Source organism: Heterocephalus glaber, unplaced genomic scaffold (genome assembly GCF_053883595.1).
Source record: "Heterocephalus glaber isolate CG9 unplaced genomic scaffold, H.glaber_assembly_v1.0 deba00001442, whole genome shotgun sequence".
NCBI lineage: Eukaryota > Metazoa > Chordata > Mammalia > Rodentia > Bathyergidae > Heterocephalus > Heterocephalus glaber.
The window spans coordinates 47,211,792-47,227,331 of NW_028258296.1; the positions used below are offsets into that span (position 1 = coordinate 47,211,792).

At 35.6% G+C, this 15,540-nt stretch overlaps 1 protein-coding gene and 1 pseudogene across 14 annotated transcripts in view; one reads left to right on the forward strand and one right to left on the reverse strand.

Annotated features, from left to right (window-relative positions):
* The window catches only part of St7l (suppression of tumorigenicity 7 like), a 102,391-nt gene that overhangs the window by 77,478 nt on the left and 9,373 nt on the right, over window positions 1-15,540 (reverse strand). For 12 of the 14 annotated variants that reach the window (XM_013075504.3, XM_013075503.3, XM_013075502.3 and 9 more), the window contains 2 exons: window positions 6,570-6,624; window positions 1,015-1,130 (listed from right to left, as the gene is read on the reverse strand). In XM_013075504.3, coding sequence (XP_012930958.1) covers window positions 1,015-1,130; window positions 6,570-6,624 — 171 coding nt within the window. Of the gene's footprint in view, window positions 1-1,014; window positions 1,131-6,569; window positions 6,625-15,081; window positions 15,154-15,540 lie in introns of those variants that run through there. The other 2 variants (XM_087212700.1, XM_087212695.1) reach the window with 2 other exon arrangements.
* LOC101703045 (rRNA-processing protein FCF1 homolog pseudogene) lies at window positions 14,006-14,892 on the forward strand (annotated as a pseudogene).

Genomic DNA, 15,540 nt, shown 5'->3' on the forward strand with positions numbered 1-15,540 from the left:
GATATCTGAAGATAAATCATCACATAAATAGAGTGTAAGGGCATTCAAAATAGAAAAGAGTTGTGACAAAAATCCATGTTTTTAAGCCATAAACTTAAAGGTCTCAATATTCTTCTTCTTCCTCTACCCCTTCCCCTCCTTCTTCTTCCTCCTCTTCTTCTTTGTTTTTAAGTGCTGAGGTTCAAACCCAGGGCCTCAAACATATTAATGAAATACTCCACCCCTGAGCTATACCCTTACCTGTAAATACTCTCTTCAACAGAGAACAGCTTAGAGAGAACTAAACACAGACATTTCTACGATCTACCTCTTTATATGTATCTCTAACTTATGACTACAGAAAAACAAAATATATCCCGTATTTTTCTACATGCCATTCCCCAATGTTTCCACATTGTCTTATTTTTTATGTGTTTATATATATATATTTTGTTGTTGTACCAGGGATCAAACTCCGGTCCTTGCGCTTATGAGACAGGTGGTGGAAACCACTGAGCTAAATCCCCAGCCCTATGCATTATTATATTTCCCAGGCACAAACAGGTATATTGTTTTCTGCTATATTTGATGTAAAAGGTTTTTAAGTAATAAAAGAAGCATAATATATTTTAAATTCTTATAAAAAGGAAAGATAATAATTCATTTTAATTTAATCTGAGTTTCTTATTAATAATGTAAATAACATCTAGCCAATTAACTTTGTGTGCATATATATACACATATATACATATATATACACATATACATATATATACATATATACATATAGATAGATAGATAGATTTTTTTTTTAATAGACAGGGTCTCACTACATAGTTCAGGCTGGCATTGAATTCACTATGTAGCCAAGGTTGGCCTCAAACTGGCAGAGATTCTCCTGCATCAGTCTCCCCAATGCTGAGATTACAGGCATGTACTATCATGCCTGGAAACTTTGTAGTGTATAATAATTAACTTTAAAAACTTAAATTATTTCACAATCAGTCTATTACCAGGAACAGATGTGATACATACCTGTGTCTGAAGGTCGTAAAAAGTCTGTGTCACAGGTGAAAAATGTCTGATGGTCCTGTGCTGACAAGTTCATGTCATAGTATGTAAGTGGCTCTTTACCAGTTACCCAAGTGTATCTTTACCAAAACACAAGAAAATATTTAAATTGGACACAAGACAGCATCTGTCTGCTATAATAGACACTATTTAAACTCCAAAAATACACAAATACAACTTCTATTTCAGGATGTTATTATATTCAGTAAAAGAAAAGAGATAATCTACACATACCATCAAGAGTATGATAATAAAACATCAAAAACCAAACAGGAAAGAATAAGTGCTTTGAAAATTGTATTTAAAGGAATAAAACAATTTCAGTTAGTCATATACCATATTAAATACATTGGAGGCTAGGCCTAGTGGCTTACACCTGTAATCCCAGAACTCTGGGAGGCTGAGGCAAGAGGATCACCAGTTTTGAGTCGGGCTTGGGCAACTTAGTGATTTACAGAGATCCTATCTCAAAATAAGAAATAAAAAAGGGCTGGGGATGATGTAGCTCACTGTGGGTTCAACCCTTAGTAACACACACACACACACACACACACACACATATACACACACACACAAACAAAAAATTCTCAACAAGTTTAGCATTAAATATTAAAACTCTGCAGAAACTAAAAGAAAACACAGGTGAATTTTTCCAGATGTTAAGATGGTGAAAGGGCTTTTAAAGCATAAAAACTAAGAGACGCTTTCCAGACTTTGGTAAAGATTCAAACTTTTACACCTCCCCAAGCCTACAATAAATTAATAGCAAGTTAACAAACTGGCTACTAAATACATTTTTAAATGTCAAATCTCTACTGGCACAAAAGTAGACATATGGATCAATGGAACAAAACAGAGGATGCAGAAACAACCCCAGGAATATTCAGTCATCTGATCTTTGACCTCAGGGGCCAAAAGCATACACTGGAAGAAAGATACCCTCTCTAACAAATGGTGCCGGGAAAATTTGCTATTCATATGCAGAAGATTTCACCTGGACCTATATCTCCCACCATGTACTAAACTAAAATCAAAAGAGATAAAAGATCTAAATATTAAAACAGAAACACTTAATCCATTGGAAGAAAATAGGTAAAACCCTTGAAGTCATAGAGGTAGTGAAGGACTTTCTGAACAAAACTCCAATTGCACAAGAAATAACATCAAGAATCAACAAATGGAATTACATCAAAAAGTTTCTACACAACAAAGGAAACAGTCAACAGAGTTAACAGACAACTACAGAATGGGATAAAATTTTGCTAGCTACTCCTCAGACAGAGGACTAATATCTAGAATATGTAAAGAACTAAAACAGAAAATTAGACCCCCTCACCCAATCAGAAAATGTGCAACTTGGGCCGGGGATTTAGCTCAGTGGTTCTGCCGCCTGCCTCGCAAGCACAAGGTTCCAAGTTCGATCCCCGGTACCAAAAAAAAAAGAATATTACAATGATGGATGCATACCTATGTCTATAGCAGCACAATTCATAATAGCTAAATCTTGAAAATGGCCTATATCCATCAACATATGAACAGATAAAGAAAATACAATATTTATATACAATGGAGTATTACTATGCTACAAAGAAAGGTAAATTTGAATCATTTGTAGGCAAATGAATGCAACTTGAGACCATAATGTTAAATCAGATACAACCCAAGGTAAAAAGAGTAAAAACAATATAGATAATAAGAGGAATCAAGAGATAGATCTTTTGCAAAAGAAAAGGATAATAAGAAATGAAGGGGAAAGTGGAAGGGGATGAACAGAGAATTAAGATACATTATGCATGTGTACCAACTCCACACAATGAATATAATTATCCTACGTACTACAAATGTGTACTAATAAAAATAAACATTTTTAAATATATCAAACTCACTAGTAATTAACATACTGAATTAAAATAACTAAGCTTTACTCTTAACCTATCAATTTGGTAAAGATATGTTATCAAGGACTATTATGGCTTGTATCTAGATGTTCCCCCAAAGCCTCATATTGGTCATAGGTGGGGCTTTTTGGAGGTGAATGGATCTAAAATGTGTGATGCTGGGATTAAGGATGTGATGCTGGAATTAAGGGTGTCCTATCCTGGGTATGAATGCTACCTACCCAAAGGGCGGGTAGCCTGGATGGAATATAAGGGACAGAAAGAAAGCTTGCTGCTTGCTGCCTTCTGCCTGTCCTGCCATGCCATAAACTGTTTTCTCCTCTGTGATACCCTTCTCCCATGCCATCCTGCCTTAAGAGCCAGCTGACCATGCCCTGAAACCCCTACAAACTGTGAGATAAATAAACCTTTCTGCCCTTAACTTGTGGGTGTCAGGTATTTTGTCTCATCAACCAGAAAGGTAACTAAGATAAGGAAGATGTGGGATATGCACACATATAGTACAGATATAAATGGAAATTAGACATTATACATTTCTCTTTCCAGAAATCCATTACATAATATCTGTTAAGAGTCTTAAAAACAGTCACACCTTGCTGATGGATGAGTTCTTGGAATTTTACTACTCTAATTTTGATTATTTAAAAAATATTCATAGTAATACTTTTTAGAAAACTAGTAAAAGGAAAGAACAGTTCATATACTTTGATTCAGTAACCCCACTGCTACAAGTTAACCTTAGGAAATAATCATAGATGTGGCTAAATATTATAAAGATATCTCAGTAATACAAATGTTAACAGTGAAATAATCTTAGAGATGCAGATGGAGAGGCTACAGGTAAAGTACAGTATCTCTATGTTATGGACTATAACATAACCAAAATAAATAAATAAATACATACATAAATAAAATAATCACTAAAAATCACACTAAGAAATTCATGTTGATAATAATTTTTACAAGAAATTCACATATTACTTTAGAAAAAAGTAATCTGTAGAGCAGTAAGTACAGAATGATGTTTGAATGATGAAGAAAGACTAGATGAAAATAAAATTCTCATAGCAATTATCACTTAGCGGTGGAAATAGATGGTTTTTGTTTTAATATATCTCTCTAATTGTAATTTTCTACAATGAATATCCATATATTCTACAATCAGAAAAAAATAGGCATTTAAAAAGCTTACGAGAGATATTATATAATCAAAGGTTTTAAGTTATTTTGCAGTATTAATTGGCTTGCTAAGGGTATTGGCAATGTTATAAAAGCTTTAATGAAGAAAAAAGAGAAGTAAATTTCTGCTCACCTATCAAAATTTTGCTGTGTAGTCTAAAAATAATTATATATATATATATATATATATATATATATATATATGGTCTGAGGTATAGCTCAGTAGTAAAGGACTTGTCTAGCATGATTGAGAACCTGGGTTTGATTACCCAGCACCACAAAAGAGAAATAAATAAAACTTCAAAAAATCTTAACAAGCCATATTATTCCTAAAATGATTTAAAGCAGTTAAAATGTAATGTATAACAACAAAAACCTAAATTAGAAGTAAAAAGATTCAATAATGGAAAAATAAGGACTGGAACACAAACAGAGCATGGACTGAAGCTAACCTATGAAATATATATCAAAGAGTGATATACACTTGTTAAGGGTTTGCTACAGTCTGGCTTTAAGCTCTAGAACCACACAATGGTTAAAACCGCAATTTAGACATTTTCATTAAAATAAATTAATCATTTAAAAAAGCATAAATATTCCTGATTTAAGAAATTTCTCTTATGATCTGCATGAAATGTATTCTGTATAACAAGGAATAACCTCAATAACTTTATTTACAAATAGAGAAGTTCAAGGATCTATTTTTTTTATTTGTGCAAAAAAAAAAAGACCCATTGGGATTTAACACTTTCATTTTTTTAATGTTTTTTAATGTTTTAATGGGGTTTTTTTGAAGCAAAACATTTATTGGTACATTTTAGATATACATAATAACATTCATCATACAGAATTTGTATCTGTACATGATATATCTTGCTTCTTTTTTTCTCATTCTCCTCTGTTATTTTTGGCCCCTCTTTCCCTTATTTACAAAAGCTTTGTTTCCATTTTTTCCTTCTATTCTTTTTTTTCCTTGTCCCTTCTTTCCTTTCCCCTTCCCCCCCTCCCTTTTTCCCCTTCTCATTTGAACATTTTCTTTCCATTTCCCAATACCTGTTATACCTTCTGGTCCTTATTTCCATTTTCAGTTTCTCACACCCAAGAAACAATGCAGCATTTAAACATGTGTGTCTGATTTATCTCATTTAAAAGTATAAGGACCTATTTCTTGAAAAAATCCCTTAACATAAGTTAATGGGAACTCTCAAAAGCCTAGTTTTGGCTTCCTAGGATGCTACTGTTACACACTAAGTCCTTAAGTACAAGGATTATTACTTAACCATTTTTGTATCGCCATCATTTTTCAGTGTTCACACAGAGTGGACATGGGTTTTTGTTCAGTGAATTAAATAACATGCTCCAATCTACTTCCAGATACCTACCAAACATGGCCCTCCTCAAAATAAAAATGAAGGTTAAATATCCTTGCTCATAAATTTCAAAAAAATGGGCCAGGGATTTAGCTCAGTAGTTCTGCTGCTTACCTCGCAAGCAGAAGGTCCCGAGTTCAATCCCCGGTACCAAAAATAAATAAATAAATAAATAAGTAAATTTCAAAAAATATTTTATTATATATAGTATAAACTGGGAGAGAAATGGACACAGTTGTATAGATGGGAAATGGCAATATAAAACCAATATAAAAATACTGTGCCCTGTACTATTGGGCAAATGAAGTTTACATTCACATTCAGATTGATGTTTTCTAGTGAATTTTCAAATATGCAAATCTTGAAACTGAGCACACATGCATAGGCACCTATAACTTTAAAAACAATCTTATAAATTCTTTTTAAAAGGCTTTCTACCTTTAAAATCAAAGAGGACATGCTGAGTATGGTGGTGCATACCTGTAATCCCATCACTCAGGAGGCTGAGGCAAGAGCATCACCACAAGTTCAAGACCACCCTGGGCTACATAGTAAGTTCAATGCCAACCTGAACTCCCTACCTAAAAATTGTAACAATTTCTCCTTTAAAGGTTCCTGATCAGGCATGGTGGTGAACACCTCTGATCCAAGCTACACTGAAGGCTGAAGCAGGAGGACTCCAAGTTTAAGGCCAGTGTGGGCAACTTAGCAAGACCTTGTCCTATAAAAAGGGCTGGGATGTAGTTCAGTGGTAAAGCATCCAAGTTCAATTTCTAGTACCACCAAAAACTAAAAAATTTAAAGCACGTTCTAACATAATAAACTACAGGCCTATTATATACTTATTATGCATCACAACTTATGATGTGAAACAGTGCTTCTCATGATTATAAGAGTAAACACAGTCAAGATGCCGTCAATAAGTCTTGAGCTAATCATTTCATCTTGTTATACTGTATATGAATATCATCAACTAGAAGAGGTTGTGATATATTTATAAAAACTAAAATTTCCATAGTACTTTTACTGTAAGACCAATGTCATACTTAAAATAAAAGCAAAATGTTAATACCTCCTATATTCTGCTCCTCTGAAAAGGTTTAGCGGGTTTCTCCATACCTTGCATTCTGAAAAATAAGAGGCAAAATGAGAGTTTACTCAAAGAAGTTAAATCTTTATTTAACCAACATTTATTGTCTACTTACTGTATGCTAAGCACAGCAGGTACAAAGACGAAAGAAGCATGAATCACTTCTGCACTCAAGAAGCACACAATTATATCTAGTCCCTTATTTGTCTCCACAGTATTAGGTTCATAACTCAGCTTTAGCACTTACAATATTATAATGTGATTATCTATTTGGTTTTCAGTTTTCCCTCTAAAATATGAACACTTGAAACTGTTGACTTTTATATTCCTGGAGCCTACCACACCATCTGGCACTGACTTGTTAAATTGAATTAAATATACCATGAGACTTAGTCATGTAAACAATGGTCTGAATTGCGTGACAAGTGGTACAGTAAAGGTATGTTCTGTTCCAAGACAAAGAAAAGAAAGTAATTCATTTTTCTCTGGGGAAAGCATGGAAGGGTGTGGAAAAGAGGTGACATGTGAACTGAGTGTGAATCACTATAAAACATGAGTAGAAGGCTGTGAAATGAAGAATATTCTAACCAGAGGAAATATAAAACTGTACAGCAGGGCCAGGGATTTAGCTCAGTGGTTCTGCCACCTGCCTCACAAGTGCAAGGTCCCGAGTTCGATCCCTGGTACCAAAAAAAGAAAAAGAAAAAAAAAAAAGCACAGCAGCTGGACATGGTAATACAGGCCTGTAATACCAGGACTATACGAGGCTAATTGGGAGGATCACAAGTTTGCATTTTTCCCTCTCATGTTGTGTATTTTATTCTAGTCTCTTTTTTTTACATTATTTTTCATTGGTGTATTTTAGATATACCTAATAACATTCATCATACAGAATTTGTACCTATACATGATATATGTTGCTTTTTTCCCCATCCCCACCTTTTGACCCTTCTTCCCCTTATTTACAAAAGATTTGTTTCCATTTTCTATTCTTTTTTTTTCTTCTTTCTTTCCTTTCCCTCTCCTCCTCCCTTGTTCCCCCTCTCATTTGAACATTTTCTTCCCATTTTCCAATATCTATTATAGATTTTGGTCCTTTTTTTTTTTTAAAATAAATACTTTTACTGTCAAACCAGTGTAAGTTTCTTGGTTGGTCCTTATTTACACTTTTGGTTTCTCACACCAGAGAAACCACATGGTATTTAAACATCTGTGTCCAATTTATCTCACTTTAGACTATGGTCTCAAGGTGTGCATCCATTTACCTAGAAATGTCTCAAGCTTAGCCTTCTTTAGGGCAGAGTAGTACTCCATTATATTAAAAAAAAAAACCACATCTTTATCCATTCATTGGCTGATGGTCATTTGGGTTATTTCCAAGATTTAGCTATTACAAACTGTGCTTCTATAAACATGGGTGTGCATATATCCCAGTAGTATGCTTTTAATTCTTTCGGGAATATATCAAGAAAGGGAACAGCTGGGTTGAATGGAACCTCTAGTTTTAGTTTTTTGAGGAATCTCTACATTGATTTCCACAGTGGTTGTACCAGTCTACACTCCCACCAACAGGGGAGAAGGGTCCCTTTTTCCCTACAGCCATACCAGCATTTGCTATTGGTTAATTTCTTTTTTTTTTTATTTTTTTGGTTGATTTTTTTGATAATAGCCATTCTTTGTGGAGTGAGATGGAATCTCAGTGTTGTTTTAATTTGCATCTCTCAATTGACCAGTGATGTTGAAGATTTTTTGTCTATTTATTTGCCTTTTCTACTTCTTTATCTGAGAAATGTCTATTCATTTCAGATGACCATTTTTGGAATGGGTCTTTAAATTTGCGGGGGTCTGATTTTTTTGAGTTCTTTATATATTGTCAATATTAGTCCTCTGTCTGAGGAACAGCTGGCAAAATTTTTTTCCCACATTGTGGGTTGTCTCTTCACTCTATTGGTTTCTTTGCTATGCAAAAGCTTTTTAATAAAATGAAATCCCAGTTGTTGATTCTCTGTGATATTTCCTATGTGATTGGGGTTCTGTTCATAAAGTCTCTGCCTACACCAATGTCTTTAAGAGTTCTACCTATTATATCTTTCAACAGATTTAGTGTTTGTTTTAATATTTAAGTCTTTGATCCATTTTGAGTTTAGTGCGTGGTAAGAGAGTTGGGTCTAGTTTTAATCTTCGGCATATGGAAAGCAAGTTTTCCCAGCACCATTTATTTAAAGAGGCTATCTTTCTTCCAGTGAAGGTGTTTGGCTCCTTTGTCAAAGATAAGGTGGCTAAGCATGTTGGGAGCTGTCTTTGCATCTTCTAATCTATTTCATTGATCCTCGGGTCTGTTTTTTTGCCAGTACCATGCTGTTTTTAATCACTGTAGCTTTGTAGTATAATTTCAAGTCAGGGATTGTGATGTCCCCTGCCTTGAAAGGCCCTAGTTTCAATTCCTAGTACTGCAAAACAAAACAAAGCTGGACAGAATCCTTGGTGAGTTTTCTTTTGCAATAAAATGTATTAACATTTAAGATATATATATAACTCACTCAGCAAGTACTTTCCAAATAATCACTGTGTGATGTTCTAAAATTATTCAAAAGAGATTAATCCAAAATGCAAGGCAAATGAATGGATTTTAATAAAGAATACAAAGTTAAAAAAAGAAAGAAGAGGCCAGGGATTTAGCTCAGTGGTTTTGCCGACTGCTGCGCAAGTGCAAGGACCCGAGTTCGATCCCCGGTACCAAAAAGAAAAAAAGAAAAAATAAATATAAACAAGAATACAAAGTTCAGATTCTACACTGAAACTAAATTTTCAGGAAGTATCCCTCGGCAAGGTTTTTTTTTTTCAGTACAGGGGATAGACCTTGAGCTTGCGAGGCAAGCGGCAGAACCACTAAGCTAAATCTCCAGCCCCCAGCAAGTCTTGATATAGTACAAAGAAAGAATAGCCATAATTTCCTGAAAAGGCTATTAAAATCTTCCTTCCTTTTCTAACTACATCTCTGTATGAAACCAGATTTTGCTCAGTACTTCAGTGAAAATAATATAACAAACAGGACAGAAACAGCATGAAAATAAACTGTCTTCTATTAAAGGATTTAAAGAAATGTAAAAACACTTCCAGCCTCCTGACTGAAATTTTCTTGTTTTGGGAAGTAATTTTTTTTATGATACGTGTATTAGTTATCTTGGACTGCCATTTAAAAAAGTGTTGCAGACCATATAACTTAAACAATACTTTGAAGGGGTTGGTTACTGCCTTTTTTGAAGGCAGTACACATTTGTAGCTAAACAGCACTATGGTCCAGTCCTGAAGAATCCAATATTCAATTCAATTCATATCTGTTTGTCTCTGTACTGAGTATTGAACTCAGCCTTCACACTCAGCTATGTCCTCAGCCCTTTTTTATTTTGAGATGGGGTCTTGTTAAATCACTAAATTGTCCAGATGGGACTTGAACTTGCCATCCTACTGCCTCAGCCTCTCAGACACCTAGGATTATAGGTGTGTGCCACTGCACCTGGCTTTGGTTCCTTTTTCGTTTAACAATTCCTTCTTCAATCCATATCTCCTCTTTCATATTTCACTGTAAGTAGTCAAGAGGAAACAAGCTATTACTTCTACACTTTGCTTGGAAATATTCTCAGCTATATATCCAATTTCATTGTGTCACATTCCACCATCCACAAAACACAGAACATAGTTTATTCAAATTCTTTTTTGCTCTATAAGAAAGATCACTTTCCCTCTAGTTTCCTATAACACATTCCTCATTACCATCTGAGATCTCACCAGAATCATCCTGAATGTTCATATTTCAGGCATGTCCCTCAAAACTCTTCCCAGATTCTACCCAAAACCCAATTTTACAGCCATTTCCATATATTTAGGTATTTGTTACAGTGTACCACCCTTCTTGGTACCAAAATCTGTACCACTCAATTCAAGTTGCCATAACAAAAGGGGTTAAACAATAGAAATGTATTTTCATACAACCTAGAGGTTAGAGGTCTAAGACTCTCGTGAAGATTCTCTTCCTGCTTGCAAATAGCAGCCTTCTTGCTGAGTCTCTGCATGGTGGACAGAGATCTTTATTCCTATGAGGCCACCAATCCTATTAGATTAAAAGTCCACCCATATAACCTCATTTAATTTTAGTTACTCCTAAAAGTCACATCTCCAAATACATTGGAGGTTGAAATTGCAACATATTAATTTGGGGAACACAATTCAGTTTATATTAATATGTTAACATGTAATGGCTTGTTATCCTTACAAATCAATACATTATTTTTTAAATTTCTACTTTAACTTCCAATATAATAATGATGAACATAATTCATAATCATAGAATATTCAAGGTCTTCAATAATTTGTGTAAAGAATTCTAGCCTGCACTATAAAGCCAGACCCCATCTCCAAAAAAAAGAATTCCTGTATGCCAAAAGTTTGAGAACTTTTTTTTTTCTGTATCAGAGCCTCAACTGATGCATACGAAGCAAGTACTCTACCAGTAAGTTACATCCCCAGTCTCCTTTTTTTTTATAATTTTAGTTCTTTTATTGGTACATTTTAGGTATATAATTCGTTTACATTTATCATTGGGTGTTTGTACTTCTACATGATATATCTTGGTTCTTATTTATTTTCCCCATTACCTGTGCACCCTTCACCCCCTCCCAGTCTCTTTTAAATTTCATTTTATTTCATTTATTGTGAGACATTAATTTGCCCAGGCTGGAGTCAAACTTCTGATCCTCTTGCCTCAGATTTCTGAGAAGCTGAGATTATAGGTATGTACCACCACACCCAGTAAGAACCATTTTTTCACATAGTAGTAAAGAGAGAGGATATACACTAGAAGAGGGAGTATTAGAGGAAGGGAATCTAGTTAAGATACTATAGCAATCATCTAGGAAAGAAATGTCAAGGGCCTAACTATGGCACAATGAGTGCAGAAATAAAAGAAGGGAGAATGAAGCTAAAATAATTTTTGAGGCCAAATCACTACAATTGTTGCAGAAGGAAAAAGGTATGAAAGAGATATACACTGATATCCAGGTGCATTGGTGCACGCCAGTAATCCCAACACTTGGGATGCTGAAGAAGGAGGATCACAAGTTTGAGGCCAGCCTGGGCTACATAGTGAATTCAAGGCTAGCCTGGATTACATAGTAAGATCCTGTTTCAGAAAGAAAGGAGGGAGGGATGGATGGAGGGATGGAGGGATAGAAGCAAATAAATAAATGGAAACAATGTCCTGGGAGTCATGGCAAATGCCTTGTCATCATAGCTGCTGAGGAGCTGAGGCAAGATCACAAGTTTGAGCCCAGCTTGTGCAACTTATGACCCTGTCTCAAAATAAAACGAACTGAGGCTACAGCTCAGTGATACAGTACCTGCCTAGCATATGTGAAGCCCTGGGATCAGTCAATCAATAGAAATGACATATAGAGTTCTACATGGAAATTGGAAGGAAGACTATTAGAAGATACAGTAGTTTCATTTTGGACAGAGTGCATTCAGAGTACTATGTAGTATTAAAGGTGTTGAAAGTCCAGCAAAGGTGTAGAAAATTAAAGGTGCAGAAAATCCAGCAAAGAGAAATATGGATCTGGAATTTAAAGCAAGCTTGCGAGCAGAAGTTTAAAACTGGTCCTCCCAGCATATAGATCTGTGGTAGTTAACATCATAGAATGAGATGAAGTTCCAGGGAGATTTTTACTCACTTTTAAGGTCAAAATCAAGTATCTCTTCTCTTTTTTGAGACAGGGTCTCACTAAATCACTAAATTGCACAGCCTGGGCTCAAACTCGTGATCCTCCTGCCTCCCAGAGTGTTGAGATATAAGAGTGCACCAGTAGGCCTGGTTTATTTTTATTTTGAGACAAGGTCTACCTAAATTGTTAAGTTGCCCAAGCTGGGCTAGAACTTGTAATCCTCCTACCTGAGCTTCCCAATTCTGGGATTACACAAATGAGCCACTATACCCTGCTCCAAGCATCTCTTTTATGAAACATTTTGCAGCCCTTCTTCCAAAAATAATTGATCACTACCTTTTTCTGTCACCACAGTATCATATATATAATCTATAAAAAGGTTAAGCATACTCTTTTGCTGTCAACTTATGTATAAATCTGAATCTTCTACCATGCTAGACGGGTTTTCTTTTTGTTTTTGAGACAGGGTCTCACAGGCTAGGCTGGCCTTGAACTCCCATCAATCCTCCTGCCTCAGCCTCCCAAGTACTGGGATTACAGGCATGTGCCACCACGCCTGGCTAGACAATTCTTAAGGTTATCTGCACTCATAAATGGCTTAGTCAGGCTTAAAATAGGGAATAAACTCATGTAGGTCATTATTATTATAATTATTTACACACTGAACTAATTCTTGGGGATAGATCTATGTAGTTATGGTTCAGGTCTTAAATGGCCTTCAAAACCTCATGTGTTTGTGTGATAGCTGACTTGCTGTTAGGAGATGGGGTTTGGGTGAAAGAGTCAGGTCACTGTGGGTGTGACCCGGAAGGATATATCTCCTTTTCCAGCTCCTCCCTTGATTCTCTGCTTTCTGGCTACCTCAACATAAGCAGCTTTCCTCCTTCAATAGCCTTCCATCATGCTGTCAACCACAAAAGGATTAAAATTTCTAAAAAGTGTGAGCCAAAATAAACCTGTCCTCCTTTAAATTGTGGATGTCGGGTATTTTGTCCCAGTGACAAAAGAAGTGCCTAAGACATATGTTATATTCATTTTATTTATTTTTCATTTTTTTATTTTTTGGTACCAGGGATCAGACTCAGGGCCTTGTGCTTGTGAGAGAGGCGCGGTGCCACTGAGCTAAATCCCTGGCCTATTATATTCATTTTAATCTGTCTTGTTCTTAGGAGTTCTGTAATTATTTTATGAAAAAGAAGAGACAAGAAAGAAAATTATCAATATTCTTTCCTGTACTTTTTTTTTTTTGGTACCAGGGATCGAACTCGGGTCCTTGCACTTGCACAGCAGGCAGCAAAACCACTGAGCTAAATCCCTGGCCCCTCTTTCCTGTACTCTTGAATGGCTACCAATGCCTTCCCACTAATCCTGGTCATGCTTTAGGGCTCCATTTAAATGGTACCTCCTCAGGGACTTTGCCTGACCATATCTAAAAAGTACCAGTAATTGAACTCAGCTAGTACTTTTCCACTAAACTAACATAACTCTACTAGTTGGAGTTTATTGAACAAATAAAACATTATGGGAATTTAATGGAATTAATTTGTATTATTACTATATCATTTTACCTATACCAAATGAAAGGTACAATAATCCAAAAATATAACTTTTATTTGGCTATGAAAACTTTCCTAATTATATATCATTATTTGTTTTCAATTACAGGATACAGAGGAATAGTCTATGGATTACCTACATTTATGTAAAAGAATTAAGTTCTCTCTCTGTTTCAGTCTATTTGGATTGCTATCACAAAATACTGTAAACTAGGTAATTTAAAAACAAGAGAAGAAACTAGAGTTTGGCGTGAACATGGGGAAACAAAAGCAAGCAAGGAAGTATGCGACCATGAAGCGAATGTTTAGTCTCAAGAGATGAGAGACTCAAAGAAAAGGATAGATTAAAATCTAAAAAGAAAGAAAAGATCCCAGTGCTCTAAAGGAAAGAGAAGTCCCCCAACATCCTTCCTGCTTATTCTTCCAATATAATACACAGCCAGGCCCACCTTATCATATACTGGTTGATACCAACTTTATCAACTTTTCCATCAAAGCCAAATTGGACTTAGTACAATTGATGATGGACTGTCTGTATGCCAAGTGTATTCCTTTTATAACTGATTGTGTAATGGCTGAAATTGAAAAATTGGGACAGAAGTATCAAGTGGCTCTAAGGATTGCTAAGGATCCACTATTTGAATGATTACCTTGCACACATAAAGGGACCTATGCAGATGACTGCTTAGTGCAGAGTAACTCAGCACAAGTGTTACATTGTCACCATGGTTGACCAGGACCTTAAGCAGAGAATCCAGAAGATCCCTGGAGTTCCTATCATGTACACTTCTAACCCCAGATACAACATTGAGCAGATGCCAGATGACTATGGAGCCCCTCGGTTCTAATTATTACAAGACAAAAATTCCTTTGCCTTCCTTGGACCAACTTTCTGTTTTCAGTTCATTGAACATGCTATAGCACGAATTATTATTCACTATTCACCTATTTGCTCTATTATCAGCCAAATATGGTTAAATACATTCACTTTTTGATGCTTTTTGAAAATGGTAATTTGTCTACTTTAAAATTTGTTGCATCTTTTTATAAATCAGGTGCTCCAATGGTTGTTTACATGATTTGATTTACTCAACAAATCTTTATTAAGTTTATGCTAGGTACTTATTAAGGTATGTTCCTGTCCTCAAGACACTTATATAGAAGAGAAAAACATACAAACGAATAAACTCCATAAAATAAGTTGGGTGTAGTGGTGCCCACCTGTAATGGTAGCACTTGGGAGGATCACTGCAAGATCTAGGCCAGACTGGGCTACAGAGTGAGTTCAAGGACAGCCCAGATTACATAGTGGGACCCTGTCTCAAAAAAACAAAATGAAAACAAACAAACAAACAAACAGAGAATGTGGCTTCCCTTTTATAGGAGAAACCCAGAAGGATGTGTGAATCATTTACACTCTTATCCCATTGGCTACAAGTTCTAGCTGCAAGAGAGGCTGGGGAAGTCTCCAGTCCAAGGATCCAGGTGGAAATATGGATGGTCTCTTACTGTAGAAAAGGGGGTCATGAGTACTCCAGGGTTTTTGTTTGCCTGGAGGCATATGGTCACATGGTGTGACTGTATTTGACCTGTTCAGAGGGCTGCCAGGACATTTTTATGAGTAAAACATAGGAAAATTCATGGGGAGATACAGCATATACCCTCATCTGAGAGAGGGCC